This window comes from Bombyx mori, chromosome 18, assembly GCF_030269925.1.
Source record: "Bombyx mori chromosome 18, ASM3026992v2".
Lineage (NCBI taxonomy): Eukaryota > Metazoa > Arthropoda > Insecta > Lepidoptera > Bombycidae > Bombyx > Bombyx mori.
In genome coordinates, this window is record NC_085124.1 from 15,837,720 (window position 1) to 15,862,913 (window position 25,194).

General features: G+C 42.9%; 1 protein-coding gene across 1 annotated transcript; it reads left to right on the forward strand.

The window, feature by feature from the left end:
• The first annotated feature begins 22,696 nt into the window (after positions 1-22,696).
• LOC119629904 (uncharacterized) lies at positions 22,697-23,395 on the forward strand. Its single transcript, XM_038017433.2, has 2 exons — positions 22,697-22,891; positions 22,973-23,395. Exons 1-2 carry the CDS (start codon positions 22,697-22,699, stop codon positions 23,393-23,395), a joined length of 618 nt encoding a protein of 205 aa, XP_037873361.1.
• The last annotated feature ends 1,799 nt before the right edge of the window (positions 23,396-25,194 follow it).

Sequence of the window (25,194 nt, forward strand, 5' to 3'; positions counted from 1 at the left end):
TCATTGAATTAAAGTGAAGGGATAATATAAAGGGACATGTAGACCTCTCATTTACGGGTATTTACTATATTGTCTAAGACGTATTAAAATTTAAGTAAAATGCTATTTGACTTATGCAGTAAATTAAAAATTTTAGGTTTCCTAAAGAACCTAACGCCAGGGAACAATGGATTGACGTGACAGGTAGAGGAAACTGGAGACAAAGACGAGTACTATTTGCTCTAAACATTTTACTGAAAATGATTTTACCATAAAAAAATCAGAATACACTTAGTTTTGAAAAATTCATTCGCAATTAATATCAAGCGCCAACTGCTTAACAAATACGTTTTATTCCAGGGCCAGTGACTATTTGTAATTAATAAAAATAAAATAGTTTTCTTTTTCAATATTTATTTCATGTTTCATTTTCTCCATTCATTCATCAGATAATTTATCGATAAAGAATATCGATTTTATCAAGCACTAGCGTGTATGAACATTTTTATTGCCTTTTTGCGTGTGTGAGTGTATATGCCTACGGGTGTTTTGTGCTAGTTTGCGAACGAATATCTGTCCTGTTTATGTGTGGGTGTTTTTGTTGTGTGCGAAATACTTGTAATCACAGTGTGTGTATGTGTAGAAATTAAAATAGTGGGGATGAAGCGGCGACACTGGTTCTATTACAAAATTAGAGCAAAGGCCTTTCCAACCTTATTTATCTATTCCGTGAATTGAACATATTGTAGGTATCTTCAAGTAAAGTTCGCATAAGCGGCCGGCGTATAAGGCGTCCACCATTTCATTATTTATCCCCTCACCAAAGTGAACGTACAATAAAAGCGCTGTGAGGTCGCACCGTGCCAAGAGATCGTGAGACTGCAGCGGCCGCCGTCCGCACCGCACCTCACCAGCTCCTTGTCAGTTCTCATCATCCCTGACACACAGACGCACGGACACATTTATTTGCAGAAATGTTGCACGAAATCTTGTGACAGCAGGATGAAATATTTTCGGTGTATGGCAATATTTGCTTCGTTCATTGTACGTGCGGCGAGTTTATCCTGTTTAAACGTGTGTTATGGAATATAAATTTACATGTACGTGGTGCGAATAGAGATATCGCTAGGTATTCGGTATGTATGTATGTATATACAGATGGGTATGAGTGAACGTGTGCGATGCTCGTGACCTGATAGATAAGGCGGCCTACTTCACTTTGTCGTTATATCGTGAATCTATTCACAAACAGCTAAGAGTTACTATATACCAGGCCAAATTATCTAACTACTAGTAACGGGGGCCACGGGAGCGACTCTGGTCTTCTCGAGATACTACTGCAGGTTTTTGACCAACTTAATATCGGAACTTATTATCACTTAATGACAGAAACGAGGAAAGCTAGATATGAAAAATATAGTAAGACTACTACTACAGAAGTATCTTCCAAGCCGAGTGGTTACCGAAGAAGAACACGACGAAAGCTCTCCAGTATAACTACAAAGTCATAAAACCACCAAAAGGAACAAACATTATAAGAGCTATATAAAAGTTCTATGAAAGAGGGCGCACATGATAGAGCATAAAAACCTGGACACGCACTACGGACGAACGTGATGGTTCTTGGTACTGTGGACGAACGCTGCTCCGGTAGCGGGCGGAGCAGATGACTGGATCATCTCAAGCGGTTCCTCAGAACATCCCTCGTGGGACATACGATAAACATATAACACAGAGAGAACAGATAACTCTGCCACTGAAGTCACCCAGTTGTGCTGTGACATCCAGGGCGAGAGAGTGACATAGCAGCAAGGATAAGGCAATGACCAGACGATTCCAATGAAGTGTAGTTCACGACACAAAATCTGCCAAGGCGCAGTCGTAAGCAACCCGACTCGGAAGGCTAGTGGTCCTGGATCCACCCACTAGGAGTACTACCTTGGCAGGTAGGTACTGCCTAAGGAAGGAAGGAAGGTCCGTCCCTGTTTTTTTTAATTACCTATGGTAGGTAATCGGTTTATTTTATGTCGTGGGTATTGTGACTCAATTTAAGACGAGTGTTGAATTCAAACCCGGTCACGGAATCGTCGTTGTAATATACCTATGTACATAAGTTTTGCGGTAGGCAGCGGCTTGGCTCTGCCCCTGGCATTGCTGAAGTCCATGGGCGACGGTAACCACTCACCATGAGGTGGGCCGTATGCTCGTCTGCCTACAAGGGCAATAAAAAAAAAGTTTTCCGACCGATGTTTTCTAAAGTTGATATTAAATTATTATAAGGTAGGTACAGCGTTATCGGTTTAACAAATAAGTTCTCGAAATAACTTTTTATTTACTTTCTAAAGTAACAGAATGCCATCTAGCAGGATCTAAATGTAGATATGATGTTACTACTACAGCTGCCAATGTTCATTTGATTTTGTTTACTCTGTTGTCCAGGTACATTCGGGTACAGCTCTGAACATAAGAGCCTACATCGACATTTGTAAAGGACGTTAATTATAAATGTGTTAACGCCGTACAGTAACAATAACAATAACTACAATCTCATAAAAATGTATGTTATTCGAAGTCACAAAACGATCAAGTTTGGCTTGGTGAGAAGCGATGCGGAGACAATTAGAGTTAGCCACTCAAATGGACGGCTATTAACCATAATGGTCACAGCGGCCCGATTAAGTGCTGCACGCTTATTGACAACTTGAGTTCAGCTCCGGTGGGTCGGTAGTCGGTGCCAGGTAGAGCGTCCTCAATGCGACTCGGTAACTACTTTAGTTAGGTGTGTTGTACACCGTCTGCTGAATCATCGGTCGTGACGAAAACATATAATATATTATAATGAATAACTAACTTAATAATATAATAGTTTTAAAATCGACCGCTCGTATGCATCGTGACCTCAAATTCTAGCATGCCATCCTGACGTCGTTGATGGAAATACAAAGACGATAAAAGCCACTGGCGGCCATCAGTCGAGTAGGTACCACAAACCAGTCATGCGCTTCGGTTCGAAGGCTCGTATTACTACACAATAGACCCTTGGGCCGCATGTCTCACACTTAAATACACTCTTCCCAAGCTCAGCCTGACCAAGTAATGAACGTCATGATGCTCTCCGCTGCGCCCTGCAGACCTGCAGGGAACATAAACTGCCCACACGAACAAAACACTCAACCTTCCCGAGTTAATCAGTTTATAGAACAAGAACAAGACAAGTCCAGTCGATAGAATCGAGCGCGGCTCGGTAGCAGGCTGCCTCTCACTACTACCTCCGATTGTACGTTATAAGCATCGCATGGTACAATGCCTATTAAGTTTGTATTCTCAAATTTTATTTAAATATATTATATGGCGGAGAGGCTGGTTCCATGGTGTTTTTATAGTGATGACTGCTCTAGCCGAAGTGTTTTATGCGACAATAGTCACTTGTATTTATAGTAGACAGTGGGGGAAGCTTAGTCATGAATTCTCTTAAATACTGTCTTAAGCAGTTCGTAGCATTAAGGAAACAATTAACGTTAACCATTTTTAGTTAACTAAATAATGACGTTGTTCCGTATATTAAAAAGAAATGTACAGAATTTAGAATTTAAACAAATAAAGTCAGACTCTAGAAGCACATGCTCAACACTATCTCGCTGTACGTGACTGCGAGCGTGCGATTCAATAAACGGGTACATCGGGAGGGTCTCGGTCCGGATACGTGTCGGCTGCGTCTCTGGACAACGACACAATGACATTACGATGCAATTGCAGCGCTCGCTCACCGTTACCTGCCGACGATCACTCAACTCACTTGGACGATGTCAATCTGTGAACTGGGCGGCTCGATGACCCACTTCCGTTACCGGTCTCGGCCCAGCAGGCGAGAACTAATACTATGATCAACGTAACGTACGGACGATCGTAAAGCTATTCCGCCCGCCTGAGCGCCACACAGGAGAGAACACGACTATTCATTTCCGTAATTTCCAAGTACAGTCGGTACAAATTCTAAATAATTATAAAGGGCCCGCTTCGAACAAAGACGCTTCAGCCGCCCCCTGTCGGGCGACTCGTGATGCAGTAACTCATTCGGCACAATACGGATTAGAGTCCGGCGAGCCGACATTAAAGCTCTCTCCACGCCCTTTCCACGTCCGCTCCACAGTATAATGCTTTAGTACAACGGAGTAACGTAACTTCTTAGAATCATCACACAGATTCCCGGAGGATACTTTCGTTTTACATTTGAGTGTAATGAGTACGATATAAATAGTACATAGCAGACAGTGACTTGGTAAACTTGTGCTCTCTGTGTAGAGGCGCCCTCGGCCTCGTCCGCAGCCGACTGCCTCGCTCGTCAACATTAGTCGTGCACTCGACTCGGAGTCGAGCGACTAGTCCGCGGCACAGGAGCCTTCACTGAAATCAGCATCATTTGTTCAGAGTTCTTTTAGTTCAAATTTGTCGTTTTCCAATTTACGTCCATGCTCTAAAAAAAATTTTTCTTTATTGCTTTGATGGGTGGACGAGCTCACAGCCCACCTGGTGTTAAGTGGTTACTGGAGCCCATAAACGTCTACAAATTAAATGCGCCACCCACCTTGAGATATAAGTTCTAAGGTCTCAGTATAGTTACAACGGCTGCCCTACCCTTCGAACCGAAACGCATTACTGCTTCCCGGCAAAAATAGCATACATAGATACATAAACAAATTGGAAGCAAACATAAACATACTACAAAAACAAGCAGCCATACACACATTCACAATAATAAGTAAAGTTTTGGGAGATGCAGTGTTCATAAATTCAAGGGAATCCGAACCTCCTCTTCCCTGAAGATTTTAGGGCGGGAGCTAGGAACTAAACCGAATCAAAAACTCGAGAGAAAAGTTAATAATATAATATAATCTATATACCTAGTCTTGCTATAAATACTGAGACAAATGAAAAAAAAAATTCTATTGCAGATAACATTATTACTTTTACAGTGTGTTAGTTTAATACATAAATATAAAACAATTTAAAGTATAAAGAGCTTATTCGAAGTGGTCTCCATTGGCTGCAATACAGTCCTTTAAACGTTGAGGCCAGTTATCAATAGAAGCACGCACTTTTTCCATGGGAAAATTTTTCACTGCCAATCGTACGGATTGTTTTGACTCCAAATTGTCATGGCGTTTAGAGCAAGCCGTACTCTCTAAAATTGACCATAAATCATAATACAGCGGATTAAGATCGGGACTAGACGACGGCCAGTCTTCAGCTCTGATGAAGTCCGAAACGTTCGTTTCCAACCAAGACTGCGTAGACCGAGCTTTATGACCTGGCGCCGAGTCTTGCTGGAAGGACCATTCTTGAACATAGTGTTGTTAAGGGCTTCACTACCTTCTCAAGAATAGTATCTTGATACACTTGTGCCGATGTTTTGATACCTTTTCCACAAAAGTATGGCTCAGTCACTCCTTCATAGCTAATACCCCACCAAACCATCACTGAAATCGGATAGTGCCCACATTGCACTCTATCGACTAATTGGGAAGCTTCCTTAGAGCTTTGAACATAAATGCGGTCATTTTGTTTGTTAAAATGTTGCTCAATTGTAAAAAAATTCTCATCCGTAAACAAATCTTTTCTATTAACTCCCTCTGCGGACCGCTTCGGTAATTGTTTCGATTTTACCACCCTATTCTCTTTTAAATTATCAGTTAAGAAATGACCAGTACGTCTCTTATAGGCTGCAAGTCCTAACTCATCTTTTAAAATACGCGACATGGTTCTAGGTGCTGGAGTCATGGTCCAGACGGCTGGCTGATCCTTCGGCCGGTCGTAGGACCGTCGAGGCGATTCGCCCGGTCCTTGTGGATTGGGTGAATCGTGACAGAGGACGCCTCACTTTCCGGCTCACGCAGGTGCTCACTGGGCATGGTTGCTTCGGTGAGTTCCTGCACCGGATCGGAGCCGAGCCGACGGCAGAGTGCCACCATTGTGGTTGCGACTTGGACACGGCGGAGCACACGCTCGTTGCCTGCCCCGCATGGGAGGGGTGGCGCCATGTCCTCGTCGCAAAAACAGGAAACGACTTGTCGTTGCCGAGTGTCATGGCATCGATGCTCGGCGACGACGAGTCGTGGAAGGCGATGCTCGACTTCTGCGAGTGCACCATCTCGCAGAAGGAGGCGGCGGGGCGCGTGAGAGACACACAATCCCGCCGCCGTCGAGCGAGGGCCAGGGAGGCGGATCTCGCCCAAGCCCTGGCCCTCTAAGTGTTTCGGGTCCCCCTCACATGTCGGTCTGGGGACCGGCGAGGGGGGCCTAAGAAGACGACGTGCAAGCTGCTCTGCACGCGTTTTACGCAAGAGCATCCGGGTGATGGAAGGCCGGCTATCCTCGACTCACGCTGGTTCTGGTCCAGCGGGGTATTCCGTAGGATAGCTCACTCTAACCGGCGCCATCTAGGCGGGCTTCCGATAGCCTGCCGACCGAGAGGGCTGGTGGTTGTGGCGCCGACGACCGCCGGTCCGGCGTCCCGAGGGGGAGGGTGATGGGAGAGATGTGCTCCGCACTAAACGCTTCACTTTCCCCCCTCTGCCTCTTCATGAGTTCTGTCTCATGCGAGGTTTGGACGTTCTTCATCTCCCGAGATAAAATCTTTTGTTTTCGGACAGGATTTCTTCGAATTCTTTCCCTTACTGCTTTGACCACCTTTTTCGTACGAACACTACGTGGACGGCCAGATCTTTTTCTGTCACAAACAGAGGAGGTCTCATTGCACTTATTAATAGCCCGGTACACAAACATTTTACTAACACCAAGCGTATGGAGAGTTTTAAAAATAGCATTTGACTCCATACCTACTTTGTGTAATGCAATCACAGCAATTCGGTTCTCTTTATCACCCCACTCCATTTTAATATCGCAAAATATTGTTCAATGTATTGACGCCAAAATGAGAAAATTCAATGAACAATCATATAAAAATGACAGATTCCAAATTCAAATGTAATATTTTTTTGTTTTCCTTTGTAACAGTATTTATGGCCAGACTAAGTATATACAAATGAATTGCTGTTGGTTAGTCTCGCTAAAACTCGAGAACGGCTGGACCGATTTGGCTAATTTTGGTCTTGAATTGTTTGTACAAGTCCAGAGAAGGTTTAAAAGGTGAATAAATATGAAAATGCTCGGAATTATATAAAAATAAATAATTTTGTTTTTCCTTTGTGTGTTTGTGTACGTCGGACGGATTCATTTTGTTTGTTTTAAGTTTATTATATACAAAAGTTTAGTGTCTTTTATTTATCGATTGAGGCACTGCGAAGTCTGCCGGGTCAGCTAGTATTATATAAAATGTTGCATGTTGTAAAATTTAATCTAGGAAAGCTTACTTTTACACCGTCAGATCAGCGAGTAGAAGCTAGTATACTAGTCTAAATATGTAGGTGAAAAATGGAAAAAAAATATGACGAAAAAGATAGATTAAAACGGATTACAGACGAGGGAAGACGTCCTGCGTCTGGCGCCGGCACGTCCACGCCCCTGGAGAGTAGAGTGCGTCCGTATCTGAAGTGTGAGCGTGTATTAGTGACGTCACATGAAGCATTCAACGCGCCTAAAGCTTAAAGGGATTTTAACGCCTCGAACAAATCATAATGAAGACGTCAGAATGAACGGGAACGTCGGATAGGGATTCACTGGAAGCTCGTTTGTCGGCAAATGAGGCGGAACGTGACGTCATCGACTCTCAGCTGCTCTCCCTAAACAGAGGATCCCCCTCCCTGCCCTGCCGAGTGTAATGTCGCCGTCACTCGCACAAGTCGCACACACGGCCTCTGGTGGTCCACCGCCGCTCTGTCCGCGGATGTCGGGTTCAATCGGTCTAACTGTCCATAGTATTTATAAAATCACTTAACTAGGAATTGGGATACTGTCACCATTTTCTTATAGAATCTTATATAATGATATTATTTTCATAACAATGTTTGCAGCAAATGCAATGTAACATGTTAATATATTTTTCTTCCCTATGTAGTCGCTGGTCGCTTAAGAGGCTATTTCATTTGCTAGAGCCAGTGTTAGCAATTCACTCTCCCAGGTTGAGCTCGTGAGCTCACCCACCGGTCCGCGCGTGGTTGGAATAGTCCCTTAAGCTACCAGCGACTAATTGAATTAAATTGAAAATGTCATCTTTTCATATGCGGTATAAGCTACAGACCTATTAATAGTTTCAGATAAATGCGTCGACAAACATAGGTATAGCTATGAACAGTTTCTTCTTTTCTTTTTAAATTTGTTTGGAGGCTGTAATAGAAGGTCAAATGTGAATATATTGTAGTTCCAATAGCATTACATACCTATACACATATGCGTTTTGATTCAGTTCTCCTTTTCTTCCGTAATTTGGCTGAACTTTTCTTTTATATCAATACCAGCTGAGCCGTCAAACTTCGTACCGCCTAACAATCAATGGGCAAGCAAGCATCAGGGCCGCACAGCCCAGGTGTGTCGTAGCTTCATATATTTTCCTTCGTTTACACAAAATAAATTTCTGAACGCTCGCATTTCACTACCGATAGGTATATCTGTCAATCCTTTTTCATTACTGACATTATTCTACATTTTTAAACTAATATTTAATCAAAATATTTTTAATCACAAATCTAAAATACGCCATTATCCCAATTTTTCTAATGAAATACGTACTCAACAAATAATGTTCACGATTGACTTCCATGGTGAAGGATAATAAAAATCAAACTCGCAAAATTATAATTTGCGTAATTACTGGTGGTAGGACTTCTTTTGAGTCCGCGCGGATAGGTACCACCGCCCTGCCTATTTCTAGCGTAAAGCAGCAATGCGTTTCGGTTTGAAGAGTGGGGCAGCCGTTGTAACTATACTGAGACTTTAGAACTTGTATCTCAAGGCGGGTGGCGCGTCTACGTTGTAGATGTCTATGGGCTCCAGTAACCACTTAACACCAGGTGGGCTCGTCCACCCATCTAAGCAATAAAAAAAAATTGTGGATAGATCTCGTCGATTCGTAACCATTAATTTAAGAACGTTCTTTAATTTGAGGGGAGAGTTTATCGTATCGACGGGATGAACATTAAATGTTTGACAGATACGAAACCCATGAACATTTTGTATGGGAAAATGATTTTTCATTTTTATTTTATTTTTTCTTAAATTTTCCAACGTTTTAATAGCTTTTCTGCTATTCGGTCCGGAGACAAATACAACATGTCAATGCAAATACATAATACAAAATACAAAATATCATGAAAATCAGTCGAGCCGTTCTCGAGTTATAAGTATTCGAACAAACCCGACTTTGTTTTATAGATACTAGTATATACATACATATAGATTATATGGACTTATTGGAAGTAGTCAGTTAGGAATCGCGTGCGCTATATTGATACAATGATATCCGGTAGCGGAGTACAGAGAACAGAGATTTGACCTAATATTTGCGGCACGCGGCCGGCCCGTGCTCATGTAGAGTGCGCCGCGGCCGGCAACTCCAGCCACCGTCTACTGCACACAGAACGCGCCCAGTGCCCGCTCGACCCTAACTCAATCACATTACTGCAGTTGCACCGTGTACTTCCTCAGTATAGCTAGTGCTGATAGAGCACCCTTACTCCTTAACATTACTCAAGACTGTAAGCGTGGGGTCATTGCAAAGACCTAATTTGATCCTAGACACAGTAGGCCACGAATCACCTCGTCTCGCCACAGTCGCAGGAAAGCTCGCGTTGAGTGCCTCTCCCTCTCTTTCTCTCATCATCAAACGACAACAGTGCTGTGGTGCTGTCAATTATTAATACTTTATGGGAAACTTTGTCGGTGAGCGGTTTAGATACATTTTACCAAAAAATGACCCTCCGCCCCTGACACTCCCTGAAACTGATGCAGTGTAGACACGTGCGTCCTCCCTGGTGGAACATTACTGCAGGCAGCTATACTGCGCAAGATTACATTCAAATATCGAGAGTAGTTAGAGGCCTATGACGGTCGCCGAGCACACTCCGATGAAATAATGAATTCTAGTAGTGGTCCACGTAGCTGCCTGTCTCCATGTCGAACGTGTTTATCTGATATATGCATATCTTCATACCCACGAGTCGTTCCGCCGCTGTTGCCTCCTGCTTGCTGTACAACCTCTTACCTTTACCTGTTTGTAATGAATACACATAAATCTGCGAGTAGACTACAGACAGCACTTTAAAGTTTTCTTCGTCCACTGTATCATGTTGTCGGGGAAAACCACTACAACGGCTGACGTCGCGGCGTCGGCGCCACACTCCTCAGCCGGCCTCTCGCCCGCGGACTACACTATTCTACTATAATACATACATATTGGTCAAACACCGCTAGCGCACAGCGTCGTGCCATTAACATGTCTGCAAATGTATGACGACATCCCCGTATTACAAAATAGTAAAAACTAGAGGTCCCGCAATAGTCGAAATTCGACTATAATTAACTGAAATGGTAAGTTTGTACACTATTGTGATTGTATTTTATACTTCTGTAATCACAAATTTCGCCAAGACTACACTATAAAAAATATTAACAAAGATGATAGATATTTAATCTATTCTCAATTTGACAACAGACGCCAAGAACAAAAGTTTGACAATAAATAGTATGCATGCGTGTGTGCGTCAAATACATGGTATGTAGTGTGTGTAATGTTTTCTTTATTGATTTAATGTATCTTTTATGCATTATTTAAAAAAATATTAGCATTGTGCACTTCTTCTCTATCTAATATACCTAGTCAGGTCATAAGTATTGTCACACAGTAAAAACTTTTCTTTTAGAATACTGGCCACAAAAAAGTTTATTGAATTCGAATTTCGAATTGTTCATGAAAATAAAAATGTATACTTTTAGAATTTTACTCATTTTTAAATATGGAGTGGACGCTTAAAGAAGACCGTGTTGCAGTTATTGCGTTGCATCGTTGCGGTTACAAGCCAATTCAAATTTTTAACATACTGAAAATTTTGAATATAACCAAAAGATTCGTTTATCGTACCATCAAACGATACAATGAAGACTCTAGTGTAGATGACAGGTCAAGAAGTGGTCGCCCTCGGTCTGTTAGGACTCCAGCAGTGATAAAAGCTGTGAAGGCGCGAATTCAAAGAAATCCCAAACGTAAGCAGAAACTGTTGGCCCTTCAGATGGGGTTAAGCAGAACCACGGTGAAAAGGGTGTTAAATGAAGACTTAGGGCTTCGGGCATATCGAAGAAAAACAGGACATCGTTTGAATGCTTGTCTAATGGACCTGAGACAGAAGAGATGCCGCGCTTTGTTGAAGCGGTACGCGGGAAAAAAATATCGGGAAATTCTTTTTTCGGATGAAAAAAATTTTACCGTAGAAGAGAGCTACAACAAACAAAATGATAAGGTGTACGCACAGAGTAGTGAAGAAGCGAACAACCGTATTCCGCGTGTCCAACGAGGTCATATTCCATCCTCGCTCATGGTATGGTTGGGAGTTTCTTATTGGGGCTTTACAGAGGTACATTTTTGTGAGAAAGGTGTAAAAACGAATGCAGTTGTGTATCAAAATACAGTCCTGACGAACCTTGTGGAACCTGTTTCTCATACCATGTTCAATAACAGGCACTGGGTATTCCAACAAGATTCAGCTCATAGAGCGAAGAGCACACAGACTTCATCCGGCACGAAGGCTGGCCCTCCTCCAGTCCAGATTTGAATCCGTTAGATTACAAGATATGGCAACACTTGGAGGAAAAGGCGTGTTCAAAGCCTCATCCCAATTTGGAGTCATTCAAGACATCCTCGATTGAGGCAGCCGCCGATATTGACATGGACCTCGTTCGTGCTGCGATAGACGACTGGCCGCGCAGATTGAAGGCCTGTATTCAAAATCACGGAGGTCATTTTGAATAAACTTTAGTGTCATAAGAATCTATGTTTTGTTAAGTTTATTTTGGTATATGAATGGTTACATGATGAATAATAATAATAATAATAATTGGCGTAGGGAAGTGGTGACCCCATCGCCCGCGGGTGAAACAATCAATATGAGATGGTTGTTCCATCCGCGCAAGCAACCAGCGCTAGCCGAAGGTGTAAGGCACCGTGCCGAGCGGCTGCATGGCCTAGGGCGCTAAGTCTAGGTCGTGAACGGTCCCCTTGGAGTAACTGGCGACCCTCCACTGTATTCTAGCCTTCTGCAGATATGGGGCTCTGTCTGCAGCGACTGTTAGACCCCACATAAAAGCCCAACGATGAGTAAAACCTATAACACAAACAAAAGATCTGACTCGTTAAGACCACTTCAGCGGGTCGAACCCCCATCATCATCACCACCGGGAGGCTTGGTGCCTGCAGAGTCCACAAGGACTCCGCAACAGGCACCCGCACTCGGTGGAGGGCGGCGCATGCGATGGACTCGTGAACAAAATTCCAATGTCATGCGCGCCCACTTTGGGGCTGTGGGGGGAGAAACAGGCGGCACAGGGCGTCGAGCAAGACTGCTTCGTAATTTTCAAGCGCTTGAGCCATCGCTGACACACATTACAGACCAGAACCTAGCCGACCGAGTTCGTTTCATAATGCGCTCTAACATCTTCAGCGCAAACGAACTCGAACAACTACGACTCGAGGCTGTTCCGGCCTCCTCTCTTGCACCAGCTGAAGGACGTGTATCTATCGCATCTATGCAGGACTTAAATGTCGGCGGTGCGGTAGACACTGGTTATCAACCATTGGCTGCTGACGGAGGGGCGGACGGAATAGCTTCCCAGGACAACGAGCAGATCAAGAGGATTCTTGAAGAGGCGATTTTGGAAGTGCGTGAGATGCCTCTCGACGCGAGACCCCGGATCCCCAGAATAGCTCAGAGTCACCATAATCGGAATGTCGTTGAGGCCGTTAACGAGATGCTGCTTCCATATTTGGAGAACAGCAGCAGCCTCACTGATACGAATTCAATCCTGTTTGGCGCCGCAATGGCAGTATGTCGGTGTATTGGCGCCAAGCTCCAGCCAAATCGGCAGGTGACAGCTGCCGACGCTCAGCGTGTGAGAGATGCCGAGCCTGCTTGGAAGCGCAGAATTGAACGTCGTATCAGTGACGCTAGAGTCCTTATCGGCAAACTGATTAGCTTCAGGACGGGCAACACGAGGCCGAGAGTCTTGCGGTTTGTCAGAATTGCGTTTGCGGGGTGTGGCTTGGGCCCTGCAGTGCCAAATGCACAACAGCTGGCAGATCGCATAGACCTCCTGAAGCAGAAGGTGGCTGCTTGGAGCAAGCGCATCCGGCGGTACTCGGAACGAGTTCAAAGGTATCGCCAGAATCGCCTCTTCGTGAGTGATCAGAGGAAGTTCTACAGGTCCCTAGAACAGACCAATGTTAGCGCCGTCACTGAACGTCCAGCTGGACAGGAGATGGTCACATTCTGGCGCAACTTGTGGTCAAGACCTGTGGAGCATGTGGAGGGCTCCTGGATGCAGGTCATTGAGGACTCGTGTGCGGGCATACCACCGATGAGCCCGGTAACTATCAGCAAAGGTGATATTAAGGCTGCAGTCTGTAGTTCTTCACACTGGAAGTCTCCAGGCTGCGACGGACTGCAGCTTTACTGGCTAAAAAGTTTCCGGGCTTGTCACGAAACCCTCGCCAGACAGTTCCAGGAAGCCATAGATACAAAAGTGCTCCCCGACTTCCTCACTACTGGGATCACTCACCTCATTCCAAAATCGGAAAGTACCGCGGATCCGGCACAGTACCGGCCAATAACGTGTCTTCCTACCACCTATAAGACACTGACATCCGTTCTGGAAACTAAGATCTCACACCACATAGACAGCTGTCGAGTACTGTCTGGTGCCCAGAACGGGTGTAGGCGTGGTAGCCGCGGTACTAAGGAACTCCTCTTGATCGACGCGGTATCTGGCCAGCAGGTCAAACGCAATCGACGAAATTTCTCTGCCGCCTGGATAGATTATAAAAAGGCATTTGACTCGGTCCCCCATACATGGCTGAAGAGGGTCCTCGAGCTGTATAAGATAGACGATACAGTTCGAGACTTCCTCGGTGCCTGTATGGGGCAATGGAGCACAATGCTTAGTCTATCCGGTGTGCGGCTGTCGGCTGTAGAAGACCGAATAAAGGTGAATCGGGGTATATTTCAGGGTGATTGTCTGAGTCCATTGTGGTTTTGCCTGGCCCTGAATCCTCTTAGTTCATTACTGGAGGCTTCGAGGACAGGCTTTCAGTTTCGAAGGGGGGGCTTGAAGGTGTCCCACTTGTTCTACATGGATGACCTCAAGTTGTACGCTCCTCATGCTGCAGGCCTCAGGCGACTGCTTGACATCACTTGTGATTTCAGTAGTCGCATTAGGATGAGGCTGGGAGTCGACAAGTGTGCGGTTCTCCATGTAGAGAGAGGGAGCATAGTCTCATCGGATCGTTTACCTGTATCCGATGGGATAAACCTTCGGGCACTCTCCGAGGGAGAAACATACCGGTACCTGGGCATGTCGCAAAATTTAGGTATTGACGTGGCGGTCGTCAAACAGGCTGCATGCGACTTGTTTTATGAACGTTTGACAAAAGTGTGTAAGAGCCTTTTGTCGGGCGTGAATAAGACAAAGGCGTTTAACGGCTGGGCGATGCCCGTCCTGTTGTATACCTTCGGCGTGCTCAGGTGGACTCAGACCGAACTGGATGCCCTGGATAGAAAAGTCCGCTCAATTATGACCCTCCATAGGATGCTCCACCCGAAGTCCTCGGTAATGAGATTGTACATTCCGCGGAAGTGTGGTGGCCGGGGCCTACTTAGCGCCAAGGTCATGCACAACAGTGGGGTGTGCAGTCTCAGGAAATATTTCCTATCGAGGGCTGACAGTGTGATGCACAGAGAGGTCATGGAATGCGACAAAGGACTGACCCCGCTAGCCCTGGCCAGAGACGGGTGGCAATCACCGGCGGTACTCAGTACCTCTGACCGTCAGGCCATATGGAAAGGGAAAGAGCTGCACGGACGCTTCTTTCAGGCACTGCATGAGCCCCACGTGGACAAAGAAGCCTCCGTGCACTGGCTGCGATTCGGTGACCTCTTTGGGGAAACCGAGGGTTTTGTCTGTGCAATACAGGATCAGGTTATCAGGACGAACAACTATAGGAAGCACATTCTGAGGGATGGGACAGCTGACATCTGTCGATTATGCCGCCGACCGGGTGAATCCCTCAGACATGTCACCTCTGGTTGTTCTATGCTTGCTAACACTGAGTACTTGCACAGACATAACCAAGCAGCCAGAATCCTCCACCAAGAGCTCGCCCTTAAGTATGGCCTCATCGAACAGAGGCTACCGTATTATAAGTACCAGCCGGACGCTGTACTCGAAAACGACCGTGCCAAGCTCTACTGGGACAGGCCCATCATTACGGACAGGACTATTCTTGCGAATAAGCCTGATATCGTGCTGATGGACCGGACGGAGTCTCGGGTATTTCTGGTGGATATCACCATCCCCTACGACGAGAACCTCGTGCGGGCCGAGGCAGATAAAAAGACCAAATATTTGGACCTGGCGCACGAGGTGACCGACATGTGGAGGGTGGCTACAGAAATAATCCCGGTAGTTGTGTCGGTGAATGGTTTGGTCCCTAAAAGCCTCTCAAAACATCTCGAGAGGCTTGGTCTCAACAAAAAGTCGGTGGTGGCCCAAATGCAAAAAGCAGTCTTGCTCGACAATGCCCGTATAGTTCGCCGGTTTCTCTCCCAATAGTCCCTAACGCTCCGGCCGATTGTTGCCCACCTCGCCGGAGTGTGTCCTGCCGTCTTCCCAGGCGTGGCAGTGTTTAATACACTATAATAATAATAATAATAATAAGCTCCCTAAAATCCTACCTTACGTCCGAGGCGAACATCTGTCCACGTGGGGAGCGGAAACGCGTACTATCGAAACTTACGCGGCTAACAAGGTAAAGGTAACCCATTAATATGGAGACAAGACTAAAAAGAAAATTGAGAGGGCCGCTTCCCGGGGGCGATCGCCGGGGCACACCTGGAGCTGGCGCTGGGTGTTCCAGCATAGGATCCGTCAGCGGCGGAGAGTTGAGCAGGCGGGCTCCCGCCGGGGATTTACAACCCGAAAATGCTACAGCCGCCAACAGAAATCCCGATGTAGAAAGTAGGAGCAATAGCCCATGTGAACCTTACAGCCCGAGTACCGGTTCATACAACCCCTCGGTACAATCATCACCATCATCCTCGGGTCATAGAGGCTCACCAACGTCGACTATGGATGTTGCGCAGGGGGCGAATGCCTTTTTACCTGCGTCCACCAAAGCTGGCAAAACAAGGGTGCGCATGAAATGGAGCAGAGAAGTAAACCTATTTATCATGCGCACCTACTACTACGTCACTAAATTAGAAACTGATCTGACTATTTACAGAAAAAAGCTGCATGAACATTTTTCACTAAAATACCCTAATGTAAATATTTCACAGCAAAGAATATCTGATCAAAAAAGGGCAATAGAAAGAAATAAACTACTATCTCAAGAAACCCTAGACCGACTAAAAGAGGAAGTGAGAAAACAGCTCGAAGACGAACAAACCAATAATGTTGAAAATGAAAAATTAAATTCAGAAACATATTCACACGAATATACGACACTTACTCCACAAACTATTTTAACGAAGAAAACACAGCAACATACAAATATTATCTCTAGCACACAGACCTCTCATTCATCCACTCAAACCGAATCAATAACTCTGCTGTTAGAAAATGAAGTCGATATTTTAAATACTAACCCCACTGAAGGGGCAACACAGACACAAGAAGTTAAAGATAAATTTGAAACGAATTTAACAATGTACTCAGGCATGGACCCTAAAGCAAGGCCGCCATTGCCTAAACTTAAATATAGCTCTAAGCTAAATGAACTGATACGTTTATTTAATAATGACATACTTGTAGATTACATCTCACCAGACACACAACTATCAGATGTACATACATTAACATATTGCACCGCCGTAACTATTTCGGAACAACTAAAATATAAAATTATAGCAAAAGAAGGAAACGCGAGATGTAAAAAAAACTTCAAACCACCGTGGCAACAAAGATTGGAGAAGGATATAGCAAAATTGAGAGCAGATATTGGTAAACTGACCCAATACATAAATAATAATAGATCTAAAAAAGTAGTCCAAAGCGTTGAACAAATATTTAAAAACACTAAAATACACACATCACACGAAAATGGCAATAAAAAATCTCAAGAATTTTTAGACACACTGAAACAAAAATTAGCTCTAAAAGCCCACAGACTAAAAAGATATAACAAATCACAGAAACGAAAGAATGAGAACACTATATTTCTAACAAATGAAAAACTATTCTACAGAAACTTAATGAAGCCGAAAACTGATCGAGACAATAGTAATATAGATATACCAACAGCAGAACAATTGGAAATGTATTGGGCTAGGTTATGGGAAAATAGTGCAAAACATAATGACAAAGCAAATTGGATTATTGAAGAAAAAGAAAGATGGGATACAATGGAAGAAATGCAATTTGATGACGTGACAGAGGAAGAAATAACTACTATAACAGCTAGACTACATAACTGGAAATCCCCAGGTATAGATAAAATCCATAATTTTTGGTTTAAAAAACTAATTTGCTTACACAAAACAATAGCCAAAAATCTAACAGATATTATCTCTGGAAATCAAAGTATTCCCGAATTCATAGCGACAGGAATCACTTATATGATACCAAAAGGTGACTACTCTATAGAAGCATCCCAATATCGACCAATCACATGCCTTCCGACTATTTACAAAATTTTAACAACAGTTATTACAAAGAAAATAAATTCACATATAGAACACAATAATATCTTAGCTGAAGAACAGAAAGGGTGTAGGCGAGGCCACATGGGCTGTAAGGAACAGCTAATTATAGACTCAACCATCATGAAACACGCCACCACAAAAAATAGAAATTTACACTGTACATATATTGACTACAAAAAAGCTTTTGATAGCATCCCACATTCATGGCTGATCCAAGTCCTAGAAATCTACAAAATTAACCCTATAATAATAAGCTTCCTACGCAATATCATGACACATTGGCAAACCACACTTAAATTAAAAAACCCTCATAATTTTGTAACAACACGACAAATAGCCATAAAAAAGGGTATTTACCAAGGTGATTCTCTCAGCCCTTTGTGGTTTTGCCTCGCCTTGAACCCACTATCCCATCAATTGCATAATGACCGGGCGGGATACCGCATTAAACAACAAGATAACACCGAAACAATAATATCACACCTGATTTATATGGACGACATTAAATTATACGCAAAAAATGACAAAGAAATGAAAAAGTTAATAGATACTACCACGATATTCAGCAACGACATCAGTATGCAATTTGGACTTGATAAATGTAAAACCGTACATATAATAAAAGGAAAAGTCCAACCCGGTGATTATACAATAGATGACACAAACACAATAACGGCGATGGAATCAAGTGACCTTTATAAATATCTGGGCTTTCAGCAGCTCAAAGGACTCGATCATATAACAATAAAGCAATCATTAACTTCAGAGTACAAAAAACGTATCAATGCCATTTGCAAAACGAAATTATCTGGAAAACATCTTATAAAAGCACTGAACACCTATGCAATACCCATTCTAACCTACTCATTTGGAATAATAAAATGGAGCAAAACTGACATAGAACAAATAGAACGCATAACAAGGACTACATTAACAAAACACAATAATCTTCATCCAAAATCTGCAATAGAAAGATTGACAATTAAAAGACAAGACGGGGGTAGAGGCTTGATAGATATCTGGCATCTATGGCGTAAACAAATACACAGCTTAAAAACATTTTTCTACATAAAATCAGATTTAAGTGAAATTCACAGAGCCATAGCACAAAATGATAACAACTACACACCGCTAAATCTCAAACAAAAAGAACTAATAGATAATACAGAAAACCTAAGAAATAGAAACCCGCAAAAAGACATGGAAGAAAACTGGAAGAAAAAAGCGCTACATGGACGACACCCTCATGACCTAAGCCAATCTCACATAGACAGCAAGGCATCAAACATGTGGCTCAAAACAGGAAGTCTGTTCCCCGAAACGGAAGGATTTTTAATTGCCATACAGGACCAAGTAATAAACACAAAAAATTACAGAAAATATATTATTAAAGATCCCACTATTAGAGACGATAAATGCCGCAAATGCAACACCCAGCCAGAAACCATACAGCACATAACTGGAGCATGTTCAACCCTTACACAGACAGATTACACTCACAGACACAACCAACTTGCTAATATTATCCATCAACAACTGGCTCTCAAACATAAATTGATAGAAAATACAAACACACCGTATTACAATTATAAACCACAAACTGTTCTGGAGAATGACTCCTGCAAACTTTACTATGATCGCGCTATTCTCACCGATAGGACGATTCACTACAATAGACCGGATATCACTTTACAAGATAAAAACAATAAAGTCACCTACATTATTGACATTGCAGTCCCGAATACCCACAACATTCAAAAAACTTTTACAGAAAAAATGACAAAATACACAGAGCTTAAAGAAGAAATAGTTAGAATATGGAAACAGAAAAAAGTTTACATAGCCCCAATAATAATCTCAACCACTGGAGTTGTCCCAAACCACATCCACAACAGCTTAAAGCTTCTAGATTTAAAAGATAACATATTTATTTCACTACAAAAAGCAGCTATACTAAATACATGCAGAATAGTGAGAAAGTTCCTGCAGCTTGAAGAATAATACACGTAATAAAAACTAGCCTAATAACTCTACTGTATGTTACTTGGCCAAAAGCCCGTATATACAGTTCTGCCGGCTCTGTCGATAGACTGGGCTGAGAAAGGGGAAAAATAATAATAATAATAATAATAATAATAATGAGGCAGGCAAAATCGACCACAATGAGGTCAGGCAACAAATACAAAAAGAATATTTCCGTCGCGTCAAATCCGTCACAGGATCGCAACTCAATGCACGAAATATCTTGCGAGCCTTAAATATATACGCTGTACCGGTTCTTTTGTATACATTTGGCATAATAAATTACAAAACCGCGGACCTCAAGAAGATTGATGTAAAGACCAGAAAGATTTTAGCAATGAATAAAGCACACCAACAGAAAGCAGATGTAGATAGGTTATATATACCGATCGATCAAGGTGGAAGAGGGCTAACAAATCTAGAAACACTATACAAAACACAAATAATCAAATACAAATCATACATAGAAACTGAAAAAGATCATATACTTAGAGCAATAGTGGAACATGATAAAAATAAAAGTAAATATTCAATATTTAAAGAAACACGATCAAATCTAAATGAAATAGGATTACAGCAAAATGAAAAATATACAGACAAAGAATTAAAAAATGCAGTAGTTAAGACAAAAATAGAGATAATAAAAGCGAAACCGCTCCACGGTCAATTTTACAAAGCAGTACTAGAAAAAGAAAATATCGACAGAGCCCAATCCTTCCAATGGTTCAAAAGGCAACCGGTGTCTCCAGCATTGGAATCAGCCATATTTGCAATTCAAGATCAGGCAGTGGTGACCAGACAACATGAAAGAGACATAATGAAACGCCAAGTTGATGGTAGGTGTCGGTTATGCTGCATTAAAGATGAGACCACACAGCACATTGTCTCAGGATGCGAAAAGCTTGCTGGCACTTATTACACCAAAAGGCACAATAACATAGTGCAATATGTTTTCTGGTCGCTAGCTAAAAAGCATGCGTTTCAGGTCTCCGACCTGTGGTGGCGAGAACACCTTACGCAGCCGCAGGTTAGGGAGAATGAAGGTGCAAAAATAATGTGGGAGATACCGGTTCAAACCGACGTTACAATAGTTCACAATAGACCAGACATTATTTATATAAACAAAACGGACAACAAAACATACCTCATAGATGTAACAGTTCCCTCAGACTACAATATAGGAGCAAAAGAAATAGAAAAGCTAAGTAAATACCATGCACTCAAAACCGAAATAACCAGATTATGGAAAACACACACAGAAATAGTACCAATAGTAATAGGAGCAACCGGAGTAATAGCCAAAAGCCTACAGAAATACTTAGATAAATTAGATGCAAACATCAACCCACACATCATGCAGAAACAAGCTGCCATACACACGGTCACCATCATCACGAAAGTCTTGGGGGATACGGTCTTCGTAGGAGGGGAAACTGAGCCACCCTTTCCCTGAGGGTCTCGGGGCGGGAGCTCAGTAAACCGAGCCTAGAGCTCGAGTAGAGGAACAAAAATAATAATAATAATAATAATATTTATTCATTCAAGCCTCTTAAAATACAAACACGTACAAAAATACTTAACACTAGTATAATAATATACATGGCTTTTTTATGAGGTATACAATAACAATATTCCCTGACTTTTATGCTAGGAAAACCTGTGTTACAAAAGTCAGTGGTTCAGTGCTAGGTCACCAGGTAAAGAAAGTTAACCAGGAAGAACGATCTGTAAGAATATAGTACGTACGTGTGTGTGTGAGTGTATGTGTGTTAGTGTGTTTGTGTGTGTCTATGTGTGTCATACAATAAAGTATAAAAATATTATGATATATTATACCATATACTACTATATAAAATATTAATTTAAAATTAGCTACAATTTAAAATTAGCTACAACTTAATAACTATATAACAATAAATAAAAAAATAATAACAATAAACTTGTTTCAATTATTTTACATTAAACATGTGACAGAATTTATGACCTGACTAGTTAGATTAAAGTTAAAGTTATCTGGACGCGACCGCGCGCATAGTCTGCGACGATCTACCCGCGGTTGACAATTATCAGAAAGTTTCAAGCAAATCTCTACAAGTAAAATTGAATGGATTTAGTAAAAAGTGATTGTATATTGATTGTTATTTGAATTAAATTGTATTTATATTTTGTCATGATCTTGTACAGCCCGTAATATATTTGAATAATAAATAAAACTAAAATTCTAAGTTACAAGTTTTCATTTCCATCGACAGACCCTGTGAGGGCAAATTTTTTAATTTTTGAAGTGAAACTTCTTTATCGGCGTTGGAAAAAAATTTACCGTCACATTTTTCGGTTACGCGTCACATTTTTCCGTTACGCGCCATCTTTTTTGTATTCATGTCTATGATAATAAAATCCTTTTGTTTAAACTTTATCTAATTTAACTTTATTTAACCAATTTCTAGAAAGTTGCATGTAGATCATTTTTCGAAAAATAAGGCCATAAAGAAGTTTCACTTCTTACGTGTGTACACTAGTACACGCACACATTTTTTTTATTTACCTATATTTCACGTTCTGATCTTATAATAGAATAATAGTTGAGGTATTTTAGATTTGTCATTTTCGACACACACCGAATGTTTTAATCTGACACAATCATGAATAAGGTACCTAGCTTAATCACAATTAGAAAAATATCAATTTAACACATGATTAAAACTCATAAAAGAAACACACATACTGAGAACATAACAACGCTTATCTAAAACAAGTAACAACTTGCGATTAGCAGCCGGCCCGTGTCGATGCGGGGCGAGGCAGTGCGAGGCGGTGCGAGGCGGTGCCGGCCGACGATGAACGCTTGCTTGGTGTGTCTGGGGGCGTTGGTGGCGGGTCTGCTCGCGCAGGCGGGGCTGGCCGGGGCTCGCGACTACTACGTGGGCATGTTCAAGAGGAACGACTACCTCGTCGCTCAGGACACGCTCTACGCGCAGCGAGTGCCCTTCAACATCGCTTACGCCAAGTACGGCAGGGTCTTCTCCTGTCCGGTAAGCGCCTTCTGCATCTCCCTGTGTATCACTCACGACCAATTAACGATAAATCTGTGTACCGTGTGAATATCGTTACAGATAACATACTTTAGGGTAGTGGACCGGCTGGGTGTGGGCCGCGGCCCCTCGGTCCGAGTGATCCGTGGCGGATTGGGACACAAATACCTTGTGCTCAAACTCGCCTCCTCCTACGATCGACCCATCTCTGCTAACCTGTACGTGGGCTGCTCCTCTCAGAAGACCACCAGGCCGCCTCCCGCCCCCAGCTCCGATGAACAGGACACTACAGAAGATAACGTCAGCTCTGATGAACGACAAACAAAAGGGTTCACAACAAATACTCGTAGTGCTGTAACGAAAGCGAACTACACAACGAATATCGAGACACGCGACCTCCCGGCCGCCACTACCGCCGCGGCCCTCACGCAGCAGTCGTCCCCCGGCAACGCCAGCGCCGCGCCCTCTCCTGCCGCCCCGGGGAACGCGTCGCTGGCCGGGTAGTCACCACCGTACAGACGTTATGGTGGAATATACCTTAGCTGTAATCAATGTCTCATTTCTTTTACTACGCAGTTCTCTGAAAGCATAAATGTTTTAAAATATTTAACTGTAAATCGATATTTAAGAACTGTAGAATAAGCTATTTTTTCGTGAGTCCTAGACCAGCCCATCTTAATATCTAATGAGACACACGCGGGGTACTTCGGCTTTTATTAAGGGACTGCGGTATTGTGGAAATTGTTTGTTTGATTCTTTTGGAACGAAGTTACCTATGGGACGATGCGGAGGGGTACCCTAACCGGGAAAAAAAAAACGTCCGTAACGTAAGATTTTTATTAGTAATGCACACAGTGTACGACTTAGCTTTGTAATAACGTACAAGTTAGTAAAACACACAGTGTACGACTTATCTTTATAATAACGTACAAAAAATTACATATTTTTTTATCATTCATTGACCACGATCTCACAGCGTTCGTTTTCGCAATACACTAACTCTTATGCAAACAACCGTGAATGAAGTGTACCACTATAAGTTCGCACGTTACCGAATGACCGTGGGTTGTTGCGAAACCTCCAGTTTTATTTTCTTTATACCTCGAATATAACCTAAAATTAATATTTTTATAATAAGGAACTTCGTTCCTATCCGGTGTCCCGCGACACCACACATCTTTTTTTTTACTTAAGAAGTAACGTTCCGTTGTATCGTACATTATTTTCTTAGCATTATACAATTTCCAACTCCCTTAAGACTTACTTTACTGTTTTTGTAGCCTGCCGGAAGTTTTACACTAATTACACTTTTACAATATGTAATTTGATTATCGTCCTATTACGAGAATGTGAGTCTGTGTTTGTTTGTCAATTCTTGTTCTATGAATATCCGCGTTGTAATGAAAGACAACGTGGCGGTCCCGCGGGGGAGCGGACGCCGCCTCGGTCCGAGTGTCCCAGTGTTGCGAAACAAAAACTATCTTGAATCTTGCGTATGTTCCTCAGTTGACTGGACGCGCTCACGGAACACTTCCATGATTAGGAAGTCATTTTGTCTAAAGGTAAATTCTGAGCCACGTAATGAATGCTATGAGCCCTCGCGGCAGTTATTGCGGGCTAAGCGTTGGCCACCACGTGACTCGTCTTATGTGACACCCTTGTTCTACTCAAGGAGAGCCGTAAATGACACATTCACTTCAAGTCTTATAATGCTTCTTAACAAAATATTGTTATTGGAAATTACAACCGCACAATTGTGTGGAATACCAAGTATTTTAAATAAAAAACAACGAAGCCCTTAAAGAAAAGGGAAATTGTTTTGTTTTCTGTAAATTTTCTCACAAGATGGCGTGTGCATAGAGTATAAATAGATCGTGTCGAGCGAAACACTTTCACACAATTACAAGTACTTCAAGAATCAGTCCGACTGCCGCAAGAGGAAACAGTCGCGGCGACGTCAGCACGAGATGAGGATCGACTCTTTAGTGGCGCTGTGTGTCGGGACTCTGTTTCGTCTGTGCGACTCGTCACAGAGGCAAAAGAGGCCGTTGACCCCCGATGGCGGGAGGGACCGCTTCCGAGGGCCGCTTCTAACGCTAGAGCAGCACGATGTGTTTGACAGCGGATTGGATTCCGTGAGTAGTGTTCAACCACCGGGTGCCAACTCGTACTGTACATGTTTGAGCACGTGCCACGAATGTGTGACCAGTTACTTGGCCGAGTGCGAGTGGACACACGAGCTGGGCTGCGTGCATTCAGATCTCGAGCCCTCCTCCGCCAGACGGGAGTGTCCCGTTCTAACA

Coding starts and splice junctions, on each gene's coding strand:
- LOC119629904 (XM_038017433.2), top strand. CDS start 22,697: ATGAACGCTTGCTTGGTGTGTCTGGGGGCGTTGGTGGCGGGTCTGCTC. Junction 22,892..22,972: donor GCAGGGTCTTCTCCTGTCCG/GTAAGCGCCTTC, acceptor ATATCGTTACAG/ATAACATACTTTAGGGTAGT.